Genomic DNA, 20,165 nt, shown 5'->3' with positions numbered 1-20,165 from the left:
CCTTTTTATGTTCATATTGATGTTCTTCTCTGAGTTCTGCCCTTTCTTGTGTTACATTTTTCTCTCATCATTCCATGTTTTTTTCAAATGCATTTTTTCACTCTCTTTATGCCATTTTGGATACCAGATGGCACCGAGATAAAACTGACCACAACCGTGTTTCCTGCAGCTACAGTGAACACTGTTGAAAACTTTACCAATCTAACTCAGCCTTGCTTCCCTGCCAGAGAATCACCCTGGGAAGGGTGGCAGGGGACGAGTGGGGCTGACTCAGATCCCGAGCCCCGAGGCTGAGTCTGCCAGCGCACGGCAGGTCACAGAGCCAGCGAGCCTGGCAGTACTGCTCATCCATCAGAAAAAGAGGAGAGACACGTGCAACGCCGTGCTCTCACCTTTGTTCATTTCCCAGCCTAGATCAGCGGTTTATGAAGGGAAATCTGGCTGCTGGAGATGCTGGTGGCACAGCACAGCTGTCAGCAGTTGCACCATGCTCAGGCTGCTGACGAGCCCCTGGAAACCACGGAGGGTTTCGGGCTGCATAAAGCCAAGCAAAGTTCTGACAATCCCCTGACTAGACTCCAGTGCAGCCAGGTATTTTATCGCAGGTGCAATTTTAAGCACATCTGTAATCCCATCGAAACCTGCAGGGCTATTCACATCTCTCCATTCAGGCATTTTCCGTAAGTACTTTGCTGAATCTGTCCCTGGGAGCTTATTGATTTTTTTTTCAAACCATGTTTAGACTGCTTATCCCACACAACAGTTTGCCAAAGTCTAATTAACAACCCCACCACCACTTACGTGACCCAGAAGCACAGTTTAAAGCACAGATGGAGGAAAAGACAGATCAAGTGAAGAAAGATAAAAGCTCCCACAGGATGGAATTCAGATAACCTTGTATCAAATGCCTATGCCAGGAGTAGCCCAGCTGGCTTCCACCAGACCCTTGCAGGGGTAAGGTGATATTCAGTGGGAATTGGGGTATTGGAGTTTGGCACTTAATAGCAGAAAGAACATACTGAGATGTGAAAACACAGAATGAAGAAAACACTAAGCAAGTAGTGAATGTCCGGCACAGCCCAGCCTGCAGAGCCCACTTGTGGTATGTCCGTCGGGAGCCCGCAGAAAAGCAGGATGACCAACCTCGTAACCTCCTGCACCAAGGACAGGTGCCCTGTGCACAGCCTTCTGCAGCCCCTGCGCAGGGTGCGCTGAGACGAGCAGTTCAGTACAGCAGAAATAATGGAGGTCAACAAAAAACCCACCACTTTTACAGGTTTATGGCATGGGGGCTGGGGAAATCGTTCATCTGTCTAATCTGCAGCAATGCATTTCTGGCTTTTCATTGGCATCAGCAGGAGTACTGCCGGCGCAGAGGCTCAAGACACACCAATTCATGTTCCTCTGTCCTTCTGGGACACTGTGCCGAGAACAAGAGCCATGTGTAAAAAGAAATCAAGACCAGCCGAGAGGAGCTTAGGATTTAGTTTTGCCTTTTGTCCTCGGAGCAGGAGTTCAGTCCTCTGTTTCCACGACTGCCCTGTGCCAGTCGTTTTCTTGGGTTAGCCTGGTCAGTGATCCTACACCAGCAGACAATACAGCAGCACAAATCAAAAATATCTCAACAGAAATAATTTAAAGGGATGTTCTAGAAATAGACTGAGTTCTCACCCAGGGGGTTGGTTTTGCCAGTGATGGTGGCTTTGATGTGCCTTCTACAGACACTATGCTAAATTCATACATCCATCTCATTTTAAAGAGTAGGAAAATTAATCCTTATTTTAGCTCCGTCACTTCAGAGAATGTACACCAAGAAGGACTCAGCCCATTAAAATAGATTTGAACTCAAGTCAGAGAGGTGAAAGTCTAATGCTTTATGACTATCCATTAAGTATCTAGTAAAAGTGCAGAACATTCCAGATTTTATCCATCTGATTTTATAGTTATCTGAATAATGGAGACAAATCTGAAAGCTGGATCTATTAAACTCTTCACATAAAAAACAAAAGCTGGGAATCAGCAAAAAACTGGAAAGTGTGAAAAGTTTCAATTCAGTTCCCTTTTTTTTCCCCCCACTGTAACTTCTCTCCCACTATCGTTTTAGTGATTCAAATTCTACTCCACCATCTGTTTTGAACAGAAACAAATGGAGTGTGTCTAATTTCTGGAAATTCTGAAATAACCTGGGTAATCTGGATCCAACAAAGAATCTGAGTACGAGTCAGCTTTCCAATCTTTGTATTACACAAGAAAACGCAGCTGAGACTGGGTCAAAATAATGTTTATGGAACAGAATGCAAACATTGAAACAGAGTAAATATAAACCCCAAAATATATTTATTTCTTCACTGCATTGCTCCACCTAATGTGCCTGTTACCTTGAGTGACAGGGTAGCGTCTCACTTCAGCTGGCAGACTACGTAACAAGTCCGAAGGACATTCACAGCAAAGTTACTCAAGAAAGTTGCCCTAAAGCGCGGGATTAAAAGTTGAAAGTGACTATCAAATCTGTAATCTAACTTGGCAGATTAGAAACCATGTTTTTAACCTCGTCAGCTGCCCGTAAGTTACACAGCATGAAAAGCAACCCTTCCCCTTGATGACCAAGGCGACTGTACATCATCTTTTCACTGCGATATGTGAGGGAGATGACAGATGAGCCTCCTCTATGTTCCTGTTCAATGCTGAGAGACACAATATTAATGACAATGCACATCAACCCCTCTCTGGGAAAAAAGTTTTTAAAAAGAAAGATTGAGGAAAAGAAAACGCCTTAGCTCCTTTCCACGCAATAGCCTGTAGGTTTACACACAGCTAACAGTCAGATGAGAGTGAGAAGAAATAGAGCTGTTACTCCTCCCATTAAAGGTAAGTATAAATAGTTACACAAGCACCCTATGAAGATTGCTGGTTAAATGTACAGTGACTAACTAGACATCACAGTGTGGAGTCTTCGCTTCCAAACAACACATCTGCTGAGCACTGCAGACTTACCTTATAATGGTTTATAAAACAGTCAGGCTATTAAAACAGGTAACTGCCTTTCGATTTCCTCAGCGAAAGAGCTTGTTCTGTCAGCCCAGGAGGCTAGAAATGAACTTCTGGTGGGGACTTTGATCACTTCTGCTGGTCTTTGGTCTTACAGGCTTCAGATAGGTGGTTTTTAAGTCATGACCTAGTGTGGGCAACATCTAGCTTGCAGGTACACAAAAGCAGCCAGTGGAAGTCTGAAATCCCTGAAGTCTGAAAGCTTTCTTCTTTAAGCACACCTGCAGATGTACCTAAGAGTCTTTCGATGGTCCCATGGCCAACACACTCCTTAGTTTTTCTTTGCAATGTGTGTAGGATTCAGACAGAAATGATGACAGTGCTAGTTCTGGAGATTAATGGGTGTTGGACTCACCTTAAGAGCAAGCTCTGTGGCAGTTCTTAGCACGGCATTATCCTGATGAATGGCACCCAGCTCAAGTTTAGCAGTCAGAGCCCTTGATGCTGCCACTTTCCTCTGCGAAGTTTTGACAAATAAGAAATAAATCTCAGTGCAAAACAGAATTATTTCAGCATTGTTCACAAGATAGTAATACCCACAGGCCCCTTTCAGAATCAGGACTGTCTTGCTCTGCCATTGTACAAGTAATCCCATCCCAGAAGTTAAAAAAAAGCAAGTCTCATAAAAAGACTGTGAGTCAGATAAAATTAAGTGCAAATAAAAACTGCACCGCAGAGCATCCTGAGCCCTGTATGAGTGACAAAATTTGCAAGAAAAGAAAATTGATATTATTTTAAAATTATTTGAAAAGTACTAGAGGGGGCTTATATATCCCTTAGAAGATGAAGCCAGCAGTGGGAGGGAGAAGAATACAAATAATTTTTGCAAAGTTCTAAATGATGAATCATTGTCACTACTGGTCACCAAAAAAATGTCCCTCTTAAACCATTCTTTTAGATAAAACAATATTCTTGTTTAAAAAACATCTTCCAGTCTGCCAAGACTAAATTAACTCTACATCATCACAGTACAGGAAACAATTTCACAGAAGAGTTTTATTACGTTGCAATTAATGGACCACATCTTCACGGCCCACCACAGGGCTACGCAGAGCTACCTTCACTTGCCTCTGCAGTGTTTCCGTGTTGCTCAGTCTGTCTAAATAGTCCTGCTGAGAAGCAAAATATATTTGCTTGGGCAGTGGGCTGCTGGGCTGCTCTTTTGTGACTACTTCAGCACCTCAGGTAGCCCAGGTATCTCTACGCACCACTGCTTGGAGCTGCCTGTGTTCCCATTTTTCACCTTCATTGCTGTGGAACACACATTGAGTGTCCTTTCCTCAAGAAATCCTATGTGGTAGCACCTCTGGTTCCCTAATTAGGATAAGACTGGATGCAAACAACATAACAAACATTAGAAAAATAGATCCTTCTGCATTAATAATCTCTCCATAACAAATCTGGACCTCAAATGAATTTAAGTGCTGCAGTCTTAGGATTCATATTGTAACAATGTAAATTCTTAAGAATGATTATTTACTTTTTTTAATTACCATTAGCTACATTTATAGCATTCAAGGAGAGACATGATTTTAAAACAAATGTCTTGGGAAGTTAGAGTAATTGCTTTCAGACAGCAAATCCACTGTGCAGAAGCCAACCTGCTTGGTCAATTTCCCTTGAAAAGATTATCTGCTTTAAAATATGTACCAAACCAAACAAACACTTTGTTTCCTTTTCAATATAGGCTCCATTTTATCTAATGAGGCAGACACTGAAGCAGTACTTTGCATATCTGGCTTTTATGGATCAAAGAATAAATATTGCCTTGCATGTGGATTTTATTACTGTCAGGGAATAGTTCGTCTTTTTTTTTTTTTTTTTTTTTTTTTATGCTTATATTATTAGACACCACTGTCACATAGTGACTTTTAAGGTTTTTACAATGTGTTAAGATAGGTCCACAGATGAAGCTTGATAGAATTCAAAGTAGGAAATAATTTTTCATCTGCTTCCTTCCTCTGCTGACCATTTGACTTTCTTGATCCAACTGGGTATGTGAGTGAGTACTACCTCTATTTAAGCTGATGTAATGCCTTTAAAATGTATCTTAACAGAGGCAGTAGACACAATCCTGTAATAGTTTAGTTCTCTGTCCAATTTATTAGTTTTCTGTCACCATTTTAGAGATTGCCAGACTCCTGTAACACTATGATTTTTTTCTCTGCACTTTATACATGTGACACTTGATAAACTATTTAATAGCACCTTGTGGTGAACTCCCTTCAAAGAAAAATTCTCTCTCCTCCCACCTCTGGCCCCACCTCCAACTCCAAATCTGCAACAGACCCTAAGGACTAAGGTTATAAATATGTATTAATTAAAAAAGAAATAAAAAAAAAATTAAGTGAGCACAATAAGAAAGTATCTGCCCTTGAACAACAGACAGAAACTTAGATCTGCTACAAAGCAATTTTAAATACTCCTTATGCATAAAAGTTATCCCACTTGGACATCCTACCAGATGGATGCTTCTTGGCTATGTTCAAACTTCATCAACAAGGGCATTTTCTGTAGATCTGTCTGCAAGCTCTGAGCAATTATGTGGCTATAAATTCAAGACTCAGCTTCATCTTTTGACTTTGATTCAGCTTTTGCAACGAGAGGCAAAAATCTTTGGGGCTGAAATTTGATGTGGCTTAGCTTTACTTCAAGCAGTCTTTGGCCTCTCTTTTACCAGAAACTCCCTATCATTTTATAACCTTGCAAAAGTTTTCATAGCCTGAAGATGTCTCTCAGGAAAAAACTGAATTAAGAGATATCTTTCTCTTTAGTAGGCTGCAGATTTAAAGCAATCCTTCTTTTACGGACTTCCAATATAAGAGAGGTACTAGAGAAATAACTACAGTCTAACACCTGATATTTGGGATGCTGCAAAAATAGAACAACCTTCCTGTCAATCAGATTAAAAATGAAGAATAAATGTTGTATAAATACTAACAATGAAAGCTGGTAAAAACAAAAAAAACCCACACACAAAAAAACAGTCCACCACAACAAAGAGAAATGAAGATGGGAAAAATCTCCAGTTATGTTGCCTGGATACTAAAAACAACAGATATGAGAAATAGCCGGGTGAATAAAGAAGGACATGCCTCCTCCCTCCCACTCTCCTCTCCCACCAAGACAAGAAATCCTTGCCCAAGAGCTAAGATTAATGTGGACCTTAGAAAAATGACTGTATCCCAATTAGCACATCAGTTCTTATTTAAAACACAAAACTTGATAACCAGGAAAATTTGGAGAACTACCTAGAATCTTTATCCCCAGAAATCTGTCACACTGCACTTCTGAAAGAATGGGTGTTGTTGCTCAGGGGTCAGTATCAGGGCCAGTGCTGTTTAACATCTTTTTTGGCCACATGGACAGTGATTGAGTACATCCTCAGCAAGTCTGCTGATGACACCAAGCTGTGTGCTGTGGTGGACACGCTGGAGGGAAGGGATGCTATCCAGAGGGACCTTGACAGGCTGGAGAGGTGGGCCTGTGAGAACCTCATGAAGTTCAACAAGGCCAAGTGCAAGGTCCTGCACGTGGGTCGGGGCAATCCCAAGCACAAATACAGGCTGGGCGGAGAATGGATTGAGAGCAGCACGGAGGAGAAGGACTTGGGTTTGTTGGTGGATGAGAAGCTCAACATGAGCTGGCAATGTGCACTTGCAGGCCAGAAAGCCACCCGTATCCTGGGCTGCATCCAAAAAAGAGGGGCCAGCAGGTCAAGGGAGGTGATTCTGCCCCTCTACTCTGCTCTCGTGAGAACCCACCTGGAATACTGTGTTCAGCTCTGGGGCTCCCAACACAAGAGGGACATGGAGCTGTTGGAGTGGGTCCAGAGGAGGGTCACCAAGATGATCCGAGGGCTGGAGCACCTCTGCTATGGAGACAGGCTGAGAGAGTTGGAGTTGTTCAGACTGGAGAAGAGAAGGCTCTGGGACACCTTCTAGCAGCCTTCCAGTACCTGAAGGGGCCTACAAGAAAGGTGGAAAGGGACTTTTTGCAAGGACTTGTAGTGATAGGACAAGGGGCAATGGATTTAAACTGAAAGAGGGGAGATTTAGAATAGATCTAAGGAAGAAGTTTTTCCTTCTTGAGGGTGATGAGACACTGGAAAAGGTTGCCCAGAGAAGTTGTGGATACCCCATCCCTGGAGGTGTTCAAGGCCAGGCTGGATGAGGCTTTGAGTAATATGATGTAGTGGAATGGGTCCCTGCCCATGGCAGGGGGGGTTGCAACTAGATAATCTTTAGGATCCCTTCCAATCCAAACCATATGATTCTAAGATTCCTGAAAAATAATTCTGACAGAAAATAAGAATTATCTATGTAAAAGAGTAATATGAGCACAAGACAAGTTGAAGATACAATGAACTCAGGGTGGCGTACAGAATGTACTTAACGATACGCCTTGACTGAGAGAAATGAAGTGTCAGCAGCTATCCATGGGGGATGAACTAGCAGGTGTCAGAGAGCAATCTGAGAAATTATGACTTGGCAAAGGAATTTACTTACCAGGTAAACAAAGGCTTCTAGCCAGGGGTTTAAGCACAGTACTGCAGTCCATTCACATGACAGAATGTTGATGAAAGGAGCCGAGTCCCCACCCACTTGCTCAACTCCCTCTTTTCCGGGGCAGCCAAACCACGAATCCAGCCCCTGAAGCACCAGCATCAGCTCATCTGCCACACAGAGTGGGGATAGCATTGATCCTTTGAAATCCAAGTAACCCTTCCTTGGTTACAAGTACCTATATTTGGAATATGAAAACAGGTAGCTATGGGGTGAAGTCTGGGAAAAAAGAATGGAAGGTGAAATGCGAAACGTGGAGTGGGCAAAGACAGAAAGTCACAGCTGACCAGGTGGGGAACAAGCTCCTGAGGTACTCTTAAAAATTTGTCGTTAAACGAGTATTCCATTTCCAAATGCCAAAATGACTATGTCCAAAAAGCAGTTCATTAAATGTCAGGTGAACACTGAGATCACTGAGCTTTTCTAACATTTCCCTAGGAACAAACTGACCGTAACTGTGCTAAATTCTTCTGCCAGTGGTTAATTCAATACAGATGGATCCCACTGGAAAAGGACGAAGTACCAGGACACATCTGTGTGCGTTGATGTCCATAGCCCAGAGTTCACCTGCCTTTCATATAGGTGAAATGGAGAGATACAAGGAGTCAAAAGATTCTGCCTAGGTGACATTCAGTGTCCCAAGGAAAACATCCACTTTAACTTTGAGCGGTGGGACAGTAAAACGGTACCTGATTTTGTGACTTTAGAGGAATATAACTGTGGTCAATACATCAAAAATGAGTTTCATATGACCAATCCTCCGCCTTCCTGAGCAAGGAAACGGGATGTGAGTAAGATGCAATTTGACATCCTAATGACAGGTGAAAGAAGACAAGGTTTGAAGTAGCTCAGGCAAAAAACTTCCCTCCACTATACCGACAAAACTGGGACAATCCTCTGAGGTCAGCTGCTATCATAAAAGGAGGCTGCTCCAAACAATGACTTGTTGAAGCTGAGGAAGGCAATAAAAGAGCTGGGCTAACCTAGCACACACAAAACTGGAATCAAAGATCTGAACTGAGGAGTTTTAGGACTGCAGCACTGGGAGGGATGGCAATGCATCCCTTTGTGGAAGCTAGGACATGCTTCCCATTAGAAGACGAAGATGAACTGGATGAAATACAGTCTTGAGCTTTTGGACTAGCACCTTAAGTGATTTGCATCAAGGGCAACTAGTGAGGGATTAAATGTAACTTGTCCTCTCCACAGTCACACCAGTAGGTAGGTAAATACACATGGAGTCACACCAGGGTTCAGTATCGCTCGCCAGCATGGTGATAAGGTGACGATCCAGGTGTGCAGATTTGAGCATTAGACAGGTTTATTTGGCAGCTCTTCAAAGAACCTCTGTATTTTTTAACTCATCCTTGTTGTAGCCCGTGTCACTGAGATTGTCTTCATCCTGAAAAAGAGTGGTGTGGAGTTCTCTGCCTTGTGGGTGCCATGTTCCACCCCCTGCAAAACAGTGCACAGAGCACTTCATGTCTGTACTTGAAGAAACACTCATACCGCAAGCAGCAGGACAGACCTTTCAGCCATACACAGCAAAACTGCGGCACGGGACGTTAGGGTAGAACCTGAGACCCACCAGTCTGTGGACACAAAAAGGGTGCTCACCGGAGACGGTTATGGCAAATTCTTCAGCTGGGCATCAGTTGCCGTTGCCTCCTGAGCCAAACAAACACGGTACAGTGTGGAAACTCTCCAATTAAAAGTTTCTCTTATTCTGTAAAGAGGTTCCAGCGCAGGTGATACGCCGTCAAAAGGAGCGTCCCAGCGCACTGTTCAGCTGATGTGACCGGCTATAACACCAGAAGCACTAAAATTTGCTGGCTTCTCAGCATTGAGATGTTCTATATCCTGATGGTTATGAGGTTAATTTGCATTCAGTAAAAAGCATCAGAACAATGGCAAGCTGCGACCAAGACTTAAAACAGTACATACATGAAAACGAAGTATATGTGCACCTGAACCATACTGCATGATACTAGACATCAAAGGACTCAAAGCCAAGTGTGTCACAAATTCACCCTAGAAAATTAAGCTATTCAACTGAGTGCCACTCTTTGTTTCATCTAAAGCAGCAAATATTTTTTGCTTTTAAATTGGGAGCACACACAGACCCTCTGGATTATGGGCAGTGGCTACTCGGTAGTCTGCTATCAGATCCTTCGCAGCATAGTCCATGAGAATATTTCAATTTGGTTCTGCATGTTTTTGGTAATATAGAATTATTTGTATCATAAAACTGAAGATGTTCTATGTTCTTATCATTTGCTGATAAGAAATGCATCAGTCTTGCAAGCTCAGCAGCTAGTAAGTATTATGTATATCTTGGTTTTGGTCATGAACCGTATCTTTTAGCAGGAAATGAAAATCTCTTGTGGAATAGTATGAAACCCATGCTTACAAAACACATCAGTGAAAAGCGTTGCCGATGTCTCTTCAGAGGATTTAACTTGACCGTGTCACATTAATCACCTCTCAAGTAAAGGAATGACTCATAATTGTTTTCCATTACCTTGTGTTTGCTTTTTCAGCATTGCAAAAAAGTCTGGGCCAGGACTGTGGATTGTAAATCTCATCAGACTTGCAGACAAGTCTTTGAGTGTTTTTTGCCATGCTGTGTTGCGTGTTAGCCTTTTTCTTCTGATTATAAAAATCTGTTTCAAATATAAGTATTTCTGAAGCATCGTGTTTTCAACCTTCTGTTCCTTCGAACACAATGCTCCTGTCAGTACTCATAGATGGTAAAACTAATCTATAGAGCTGTTCCATATCCTCCAGGATAACCTCAGACCTATTTACTTTTCAATGAAGTGACTGAAAACTACTGTGTACTAATACTCAAATAAACAGACTGTATTTGCAGCTAACAGAAAGATATTTTTGCCAATGCAGCAAAACCTCTATAAAGAAAAATTTACGTGACTACTTAAGGAAGCAATGGAAACATTCATTTCTTAGGAGGATTGATCTTCTAATAAAGGTGGATTAGAAATGTGCTTCATGTGTCCAGTGATGTTTCTTTTTCCTTTTTTTTTTTTTTTTTTAACTGGCTTTTCTGTATCTTACTGTTTCCTGATCTTCTCTGTTGTTTGGCTGGTTTATTTAGCCACTTTCCCGTACCAGTACTACTGATCTTGGGTGTCATCATAATGAACAGTGCAATTTTACACAGTAAAATCCATTTGAGAATAGTGGCTTACTAGGTTTAAGATCTATACTGAGTCCTTCAGAAGTGCACACCCACAGAGGACTCTTGACAGAAAAATGGCATCTCCTGATCTTTCTTTTGAGAAGTGTCCAGGGCACACATGATACAAGTAGGGAAAGAACATAGCAAAAAGTTAGTTACAACTCAAGGGTGTAGGACAAATTGTGGGCAAAACCAGTCAGCTCAAGATGCACAGTGAGCCAGGGTAAAAACCATAAAAGACAGAATCTGTCAGCAAAGAGGTCAAAGAAGAAACTAGCAAGTTTGGGGGAAGGATTTAACAAAATCCAAGAGGGCACCAGAACTTCAGTTTATGGTTTAGCCAGATGCCTAATTCTTACTGGGGCTTTAGAATTGTCCTGAGAGATCATGTTTACAAAATCTGACAGCTTAAAGACTAGAGACTGGGGAAAGCTATCTGCGCTTTTCAGATTATGTGCTGTTAGTAATATCCACAACAGAAGGATTTCGACCAACTTGGACCTGGGGAGAGGCATGGACAGCCATTCCCTTTCAAATCATTTAATCCAAATCTTTGGAAATCAATTTCTAATTGTTTTTTCCCCAAGTAGACGTTTCCTTGAAGACAAAGTGTTGTTACAGGTTGGCACAGTTGAGTTTTCATGTTCTTCCTCGTGCTCATGCCCATTGAACGGTTGCCAGTGGATTACCGCAGCACCGTGTTCCCAGACTGGGAAAAGGATCAGCTTTCAAATATGTGAGAAATACAAGGAGAAAAGGAAAAAATAAGCAGAAAAGATTACGTGAAGAAATCAGTAACATCTTATCCAGTCACCAAGTAATTGGAAAGATTCTGTCAGACCAAAGAAAATCATCAAATGCTTTTAACCAAAAGGAGTATGAAGTATTCGTTGAATATATGTATTGACAGTCAAGAGGTAGAGCAGATCTTCATACCAGTGATATCAAGATCTCTTGTATCTCTTTATATAAGAGATAGGGCTACTTTATCTGGAGGCTTACGGAGCTCTCAAGCGCTGGATTTTCAAGGGAGGAACTATTTTGACGCAGAAGTGGGTTAACACAGCAGCTGAAGGCACTATCTGATTTGAAACCACTGAACTCACTTGACTGAAGATAGTTACGGCAAGGGGGCTACTCTGGCAAATAAAAAGTACACCCACATCTGCAGTCAGCCACATCTGCAGCCTGGGTTTGATTTAGGCAGTGCTATGAAATGCAGAACAGGGTTCCAAGTTCATGCTTTGTGACCTTGCAAGCTGGAATAAGGTTGATTAATAGGAAATTTCCTTTCTTCCATTATACCAATCATTATACCACAGGGATATGACCTTTTGCTCAGATACTCTTACACATTCATATCCAGGCCCTTCTGGAAGGAACTCAGGGGTAGATTTTATTCATCTAACATAGTAGTTAAACCATGAACTTTGCTCCAGGCACTGGAGCAAGCCCCACCTTTGGCTTCTTTTTCATATTGACCGTTTCAACTAAATATTCATTTAAAACCTCTCTGTTCCCTAACAGCAGACTGATCTCAAAACTTACCAACTTCAATGCTGAGAAAGAGACATTCCCCAATCCAGAACTTGTTCTCTCAACTCTAACAACATAGCCCATTCAGCCAGAAAGACATTACAATTACCCGAAGCGCTTTGCTTTCCCAGCTGGGCACTGCTTGCAGAGCTGGGTAGGAGCAGCACTGCCTAGCGGTGCACGAGGTCATCCAGAACCTCATATCCCCTGTCCTGACACACACAAGGGCTTCAGGGCACTCCTCCTGCTGACTATCGAGACAAAGGAATCAATCAGTAGGCTACCGAACAGATCTCCGATGGGCAGATGGAGGGCTGACATCTGACAGGGTACTGGAAGCTGCTGTTCAGTTGTAGAAGGACATTAAAAGGACTCCAGGTCACTTACTGGGTGTTGCAATGAGGAGCACATGCAGCCTGTGTTGCCCGAGTAAGAACTGAGAAAACTCCGTATCACTGCAACGTCCTTGGTGATATACTGTGCCCTCTCGCTTAAAGGACACTCTGCTCTGCTTATTTTTTCCTTTTTGGCTCTTTATAACTTCCTACTTTTTTTTTTAAGATTATGCTTTAGTATCAGATTTTGTACGAAACTGGGACCACTGCCATTCATCCTGTGAGAGACACTAAGTGAACACAGCTCTGAAGGGATCAGTTCACTTTTATGGGCTTGTTTTTTCTACATTTATCCGATGTACTTCACTTCTGTTGCCCTAAATCAGATTCCGAGGATGATTTAGCTTGCTGCAATCCCTAAGGATGATGTGGGGAAACGGGGATGATTTTATTCATGTGGGGAGTTTGGCTGCAAAGGAGAAAGTGAACCACTCATAGGTTGGACTCAGAGTTTGCTCCAGAAACGGCCAAATGGTTAATAATTCCCTTGTCCTGAAAGGCCAGTCTTGTTTTATCTCCCTTCTCATATAGATGTTGCTCTCTCTCAGAGTTTCAAATGTGGAGCACTGGAACAACCTCCACAAAAGCTTTACCCTACCCAGAGCTGTACTGAATGCTGATGAGATAGAAGAAGGGGTCCCCTTGGGAGCAGAGATGAAGCAGAGGAGGAGAAAGGTCCCTTTTTGTTCTCGAGGACTGCAGTACATATATCCAGGCTGTGTACGAGCTGGAAGAGGCAGGAATGTGTTAGGAATTAGAAGAGGAGAAGATGGCAAAGACCCACCATCACAAGGCCTATCTCCTGACTGAGACATCAGGGATTTATCTGGGATGCAAAGCGCTACTCCTCTGACCTCATTCCCCACATGGAAGAGATCTGGGCAAAAGTACTGCTCATCATGGAGAAAATATTCTTGTCCCTTCCAGAGTGAACAGCTAAGCTAACAACATTCAGTCCAGGCTACGTTTTGACCAATGCAGGCAGCTTCTCTAATCTTTTCCTGATCCACTGTGGTCCAGGAAAGAGGCAGAGCTCACTAACCGGCAGTCTGAGGTGCAAACCACTGCTCACAGCCTCAGCTGTGCCCCAATGCTCAACAGGGAGCCAAGGGTGGAACAGGAGGCATGGTCCTTTCCTCGCTCCCCTGGGCTTTGCCCAGATTCATTCTCTGCTGCCTAGAAGGATATTGGCTATGGCAAACACTTCAAAAGCAGAAACAAATCCAACAAAGCAAACCTTCAAAATGCTTACTGCATACATTAATTGCATAATTTCTGAAACCAAGTTGCTTTTTTGTGACACCTCCCCCCTTTTTTTTTTTTAAAACAAAGCTACATTTCTTAACACTCTGGAGGCAGAAAAACAAACAAGTAAGTGATAGAAAAAAAAGCAGCACTCTCATGCTGCCCATGAAATGCAGTTTAGTTAAGTGGCCCTACTATGGAACCTGTGGATTGGAACATGAAGAAACAAAGTCAGCTCACCTGTACTTGAGGTTAACCTCACCATCTCTTCAGGTTAACCTCCATGAGACAATGTTTCCAACACAGTGCAGATGCAAGGAGTCTTCTTAGCACTGACCAGGGAGTGCTGCTTCTCCTCCCTTCACTTGTCCTCAATGACCAGAGGGTGCATTCCGAAAAAGATGATCTCGTGATCCAGCATGTCCAATCCTAAAACGAGTACTCTACAGAAGACGTCAGCTGTCTGCACATGTGTATCTGTACAGTCATCTCACAGACAGCTACTACATTGGTTCAGATTTCCTTGAATGTATGCTGCCTGTTATCGCAGAGAAACAGTTAAGGTGATGACAGTGATGACGTTAAAAGTGCACGGAAAGAGGAATTGCTCTAACAAGGTGATAATTTTATTTGAACAGCTGGTGAAGACACTTATGCTCCCAATATGTGTAGAGCTACACATTGCCTTCCTATGATTTCAGTAAGCAGAGAAAATCTTGGAAAACTATGGAAGATATTTTGGCCTCAGTAGAGAAGGAACTAACCTTGTCAGTGAGAAGGACAAGTGCTTTCTGGATATATAGCTCAAGACAGCTGGGCAGCATCTGATTCGTAACAGACCAATATTTTCTCCTATCTCTTGAGAAACAAAATAATGAAGGGAGGAAGGGATCATCTAAACACTTTACTGCAGTTAAAGTTACAGCACACAATTTGGTCTGATAACACAATTACAAAGGCCAAGGGAAAATCCCATAAAATTGATTCATTGCTATGGAAATTAGAAATCACTTTATGCAAGACTTGCAGACAAAAGCATCTTATTGGTTCATCTCTATGAGACACCATCAACAGCGTATCAGACGGCAGCACTGTAGCTCATCCACCTAGCTGCAATCACTGCTGTTCAGAAGGTCAGTCTGGCTGATCCATAGAAAATAAACTTTCACACACTGGCTCAAAATGTTGTTCATTAGTCAAATAAGCTACACAAGGGTCCAAAATGGTAAGATACTTATTGACTGGACAATAGGCAGTATTAAGCTCTGTGAGAAAATTCACAATCTTTGAAGATATGACATGTCAATACAGTCAAACAATGAAATGTTACTGATGCTGTCAGAAAGCAGAGAACATGAGATGGAACAAGCGTGAAGGGGAGCTTATACGATCTTATCACAATAAAATGTGATTTTTTTTCTTTGACCAACGTACGACTTAGCGTTTCAGTAAATTCTTTATGCTTGGGAAGACTTCAGAGTCTTTAAAATCAGACTGTAGGAAATGAAGCTGAAAGTCATAACTCAAAATTGATGTGTCAATAAACCCAGGAATTAAAGTGGAATTTGAAAGCCTCTTCTGGAGAGCCAACGCAGGTTTGGCAATCAGTCAAAATTTGAGATAGCAAAGTTATGTTTGTCTATCTACCTACATATTTTATTTCAACAAAAATGGAATGCAGAAATTTGCAGACATTTCATATTTTATTAAGAAACAGGAATTACATGCCTGAGGCTGAACTGGGCAAAGACAATCTAACGTACTTGTACTCCACAAGCATTAAAGTGCTATTAGCGTCGTTTTTGCAAAATGATGTACAAATGGTTGTTCTTTACCAGTAAGTTGGTATTTTCAAGGTAGTTCTCACACTGGTTTTCATTTTAGGCCCAGAACTCCAAGTCTTCACGTCGAAACAATACTGATGCTTGTTTACACCCAAAGCAAAAGATTTCCTTCTTTTGCCAGTAGTCCGTTTGAGGCAGATTTTGATATTATAGCTTTGAGAGCAGTACAGTCACGGAAAATACTCTTTACTGTCTGAGCAAAGATGAATCAAATGTTTTTAAAATGCACCAAAAGATCTGAAAGTAGATTCAGTAATTCTTACTCATTCAAATTTCCAGACTCAGAGCTCAATAAATCTCTGCAAATATCCTCCTTCAATACCATCAGAAGCCTTGGTAATTTCAGTCCTGGATTACATCCAAGAGATATTACAGACCAATGCTTCGCTAGGACCCTGAACTGAAGAGAGCCTGGGATGTATTCCTTTCCTTTCCTGCAGTAAATGCTCCAAAATACCCACAAGACCCACTCTCCAAAACTATGTTTTACCAGAACGCACAAGAGAAGTTTGAAGACCTTCAGCACTGTGCTCCCACACCAACCTGGTGTATTCAGTTCTGAATAGGCTATGTGCCTTCATCCTCCCAGGAGGTGTTTTTCATTCCTCCATCTCTGAGGTATGGCATTGGGTCTAGTCCTTGCTGCCAGAGATCTCCCATTCTCCTGAGGCATCCCCTAGTTTGCGCTGGAGCTTGTTTGTCTCCCGTTCTCTGACGCTGGTGGGACACCAGGACTTTTATTCAAACTAAGCAGGGGCAGCTGCTCTCAGAGGAAGACTAATCTCCTCCTCCCTAGGTCCACTGAGGCCTAGAGAGCAGCAACCAGAATAAAAGCCTTCTTTTCTGCAAGATCTAATAAAAAAACCCTAAATAGATCTGCTCTTTCACAGTTAGTCAATTTTCTCTCCTTACTCAGGAGCCCTTAAATAAGTGACAATGTTCTTTTCTAAGATGGTACTGGTTATGCCATCGCTACCTGATAATGTACAACCCCAAAGCTTCTCATTACATACAGAAAAGTCTTTCTAAAGTGTTTATTTCTGAGTGCTCCTTGACAAAAGATAACAACTGTACTTCTTACCATGAGGTATACAATGGCTTTTATTGTGGCTTCTGACAATAAGACATTCGGTGCATTTAGCAAAAAAAGAAAAGGCAACCACTGCTAAAGAAATCATAAATCTCTTCATCCATCTACAAACAAGGATAAACACCAAATAAATTTTAAAAAATCCTTGCTATCTCAGGCTTTCTTTTTTCCATCTTTCCTTTTAACATTACTTTATCACTTTTAAAATTAAATTTCCCACTAAAGTCAGATTTAAAATGCTTTTTTTTGTTATCCCACACTTTGATTTTGGCCAAATTTGCACCAAGGCTGACACTTATGGGTTAGTTCAAAGTACTAGATACAGTTACACAACTGGCCACAGTTTTCATAGTTAACTCTGGTTTACTTCGCTTCCCCAATTTTCTTCCCATTCCCCTACTATATAAGATTTCTCTTCCTCTCTGCCTAATACTTTCTTTGTATATATACTTTTGCTGCCTTTTCCAGTGTTTCTCCCCCTTTCCTTACAGTTTTCCAACTCCCAAATTCCAGCCTTGGGAATATCCATTACTCTATCTTCTCCCTCCTTTTTCCCATGTCCAGTTTCTTCCTACTCTGTCTTTGACGTCTCCTTTACTTTTTCAGCTGTGCCTGACAATTTGTCCAATACTTCTTGCACTCTAACCTGGTCCTGCCTTCACCCTGTCCTTCAGGACTCATCAATGACTACCTATATTCACACATAACTCAATCCCTCTCTCATACTCGGGCAGTGCCTTAGTATGTCCTGCAACCACTCAGGAGGGTCTGCACCTCGCTCCAGACCTGACTTCCAGAACTTAAGCTCTGGAAACTGAGGGAAAACACTCAGGGGCAATGTCCTTACACAGGACATAGTGTCCCACAGGACCAGTAGAGAAGCCAGGACCTAAGTGTCAAGCAGAAGAGGATCTTCCCAGCTGTGCTAACTACAAAGCACTGCTACCGCTGGCAGGCAGAGGGAACGGTGGGGATGCGCTCACCTGCAGAGACACACCAACCTATGCAGTCTAAGATGAGCGAGCTGGCAAGCTACTGTCGAACAGCCAGACTGAGGATGTGATGTCTGTGGGTGGGAGTGTTGCATCTGCAGAAGATAAGGCACGTTTGCCAGTGGCTCCAGACAAGACTTGATTTTGGCAGCCTGCCTCACAAGTTGTAGAGGGTTCTGCTGTGGAAGGGTGACTCATTTCTTCTTTCCAACAGGATGACAGTGTTACCTTGAGTGGTACAGTATTGTCTGGCATTTCAGCTAAGAATTACGATAAATGAGTTTTTTCTCTTCAATGCCCTTTACTCACACGTCGGCTGTTAATGACTTTATCTCACACATTAGACAACCGGTGCAAATCTCTTCAGCATTCTAGAGGTGACAGCACAATCCCTAAAATTTGTTGCTAATAAAGCAATACAAAAAGCCCAAAACAACCCTCCAAAGGCAACAAAGCAGGAAATTTGGCACAAGAAGACCTAAACAGCAGCTATTCAAAACCTACCTTTCGGCTATAGTGTCTCGAGCAAACAAAGCTCACAAGAAAACTGGCTGGTTGAGTATTGCTGGTTGAGTATTAACCATCCCTGTTTTAGGCATCTGGTAGAAAAAAGTCTTGTTCAGGGAGTCCCTTAAGGAGGAAGAAAGACAACCTAATGCCAAAGATTTTTATTTCCTCTCACCTTCTATTAGCCTGCAGTGGAGTGTTGTATCCTACGCCTGTTATCAAGGTGCAGCAGTGAAGTTGTCTGTCAGTGAGCAGCAACAAACAAGAATTAAGATGACTTTTACCTTCTCATACTGTTCCTGAACCTCTGTTCATCTGGAAGTAATGTGTGAAAATATGACTAAGTTGGCCTTTAAGACATTGTACTTTATTTCTTCTTGTTAGATGTAAAAATGGTGGTGGACAACACGAGGAAGGACCAACAAATAGCTTTGAGAAATCTGTCAGACTATTTCAGTGTTCTTCGTTACATACTCTGAGACTTCTCCCCTCAGTTATACAGCATACTACTTAGATTCATTGGCATGCATGCAGTGCTAAGAAGTCGTATTTGTTCTCAGTGCCAAAAGTAAACACTGAAATCAGTTACATTTTGATTATTTAGAACAACAAAAAAAACAACTAAAAAAGAACAAAGATAATCAAATGAAGTTAAAATAGCCCAAACTAAACCAATCCATTTTTAAATTCCAAATTTATTTTGACAAATTTGCAATAAGCTTTCAATCATGTGAATAACAATTCAAAAGAATAGACATTTTATTAGCTGTGTATTTTCTTACTACTTTCATATTCTTTTTAGATCTAAAAAATAGACTTTATTCCTGGTCCCTCACTAGTATGCAAATTTCTTTCAGAATCAAGTAACACACATAACAGGAGAAAAAAAAAAATCTCTGAAGCAGGGTAGCGTTTTTTTTTCTGCAAGTAAAGCCATTCTTCACAATTGCTCAGAAAACAACAGAAAGTCCATTAGAATCTTCAGACTCTTAACAAAGACTCTTGGCTAATGTTACTGGTTTAAAAAGGAGATAAGCCATATAATTTTACAGGAAGCAACCCACTGAATCCTTCAGCAAACACAGCTTGGCAATCTATCTTCAATTCAAAAAAATGAGGTGGCAAGAGTGTGATGGAGAAATAAGTCTTCAAAAACATCACGTAAGGGAATCCAGCTGTGCTTGTATAGTTTCCAGCTATTTAAAGGAATAAAAAAGAGAAAAAAACCTCCACTCACATAAAATGTTGTTTAGAAACATGCAAACAGAAAAAAAACACATTCCAATATCTTCAACTATGCATACTAAATCTATTCACATAGCAATAAAAAAATGCTGTACTCATGAATATTTGTTTTTACATGAAGCTATTAGAATTCATTGCTGCAGTTTAAATATTCAAATTTTAAAGAAACAGTTGTCTAAATACTGCCTTTTTTACATGCACAGATGTTTTGCTGTGAATTTCCAATGCATAATAACAAGGTAAAAAAATAATAGAGTTCATTTTGACTGGATTATGAGCCTGGCATTTTGACTGAAGATGTAACACAAAGATGCTCTTTCGAGAGAGCTCCTCATTGCTAATCACCAGCTCTCGATCTAGCCGCCAAGTATGCTTACAATGACCCAAGCCCTGCCTATTCCATGTCTGAATGCACAGGCTCTTACTGAAAATGCTTTATGTGATCAAACAGATCCAACAGCCTTAATTAAAGTTGGATCCATTTTCTTTCCAGTTTCAT

At 41.6% G+C, this 20,165-nt stretch overlaps 1 protein-coding gene across 1 annotated transcript in view; it reads right to left on the bottom strand.

Moving 5' to 3' along the window:
- Positions 1-19,254: 19,254 nt before the first annotated feature.
- COMMD10 (COMM domain containing 10) overlaps positions 19,255-20,165 on the bottom strand; it is a 122,012-nt gene continuing 121,101 nt past the window's right edge. The window contains exon 11 of the mRNA XM_086629616.1: positions 19,255-19,617. Coding sequence (XP_086485742.1) covers positions 19,579-19,617 — 39 coding nt within the window. The 3' untranslated portion in view covers positions 19,255-19,578. The remainder of the gene's footprint in view (positions 19,618-20,165) is intronic.

The sequence above is a fragment of the Tauraco erythrolophus genome, chromosome Z (genome assembly GCF_009769465.1).
Source record: "Tauraco erythrolophus isolate bTauEry1 chromosome Z, bTauEry1.pri, whole genome shotgun sequence".
In the NCBI taxonomy this organism is placed as follows: Eukaryota; Metazoa; Chordata; class Aves; order Musophagiformes; family Musophagidae; genus Tauraco; species Tauraco erythrolophus.
The sequence above is the reverse complement of the archived record's forward strand: the minus strand, read 5'-3'. Positions and strand labels throughout refer to the sequence as shown.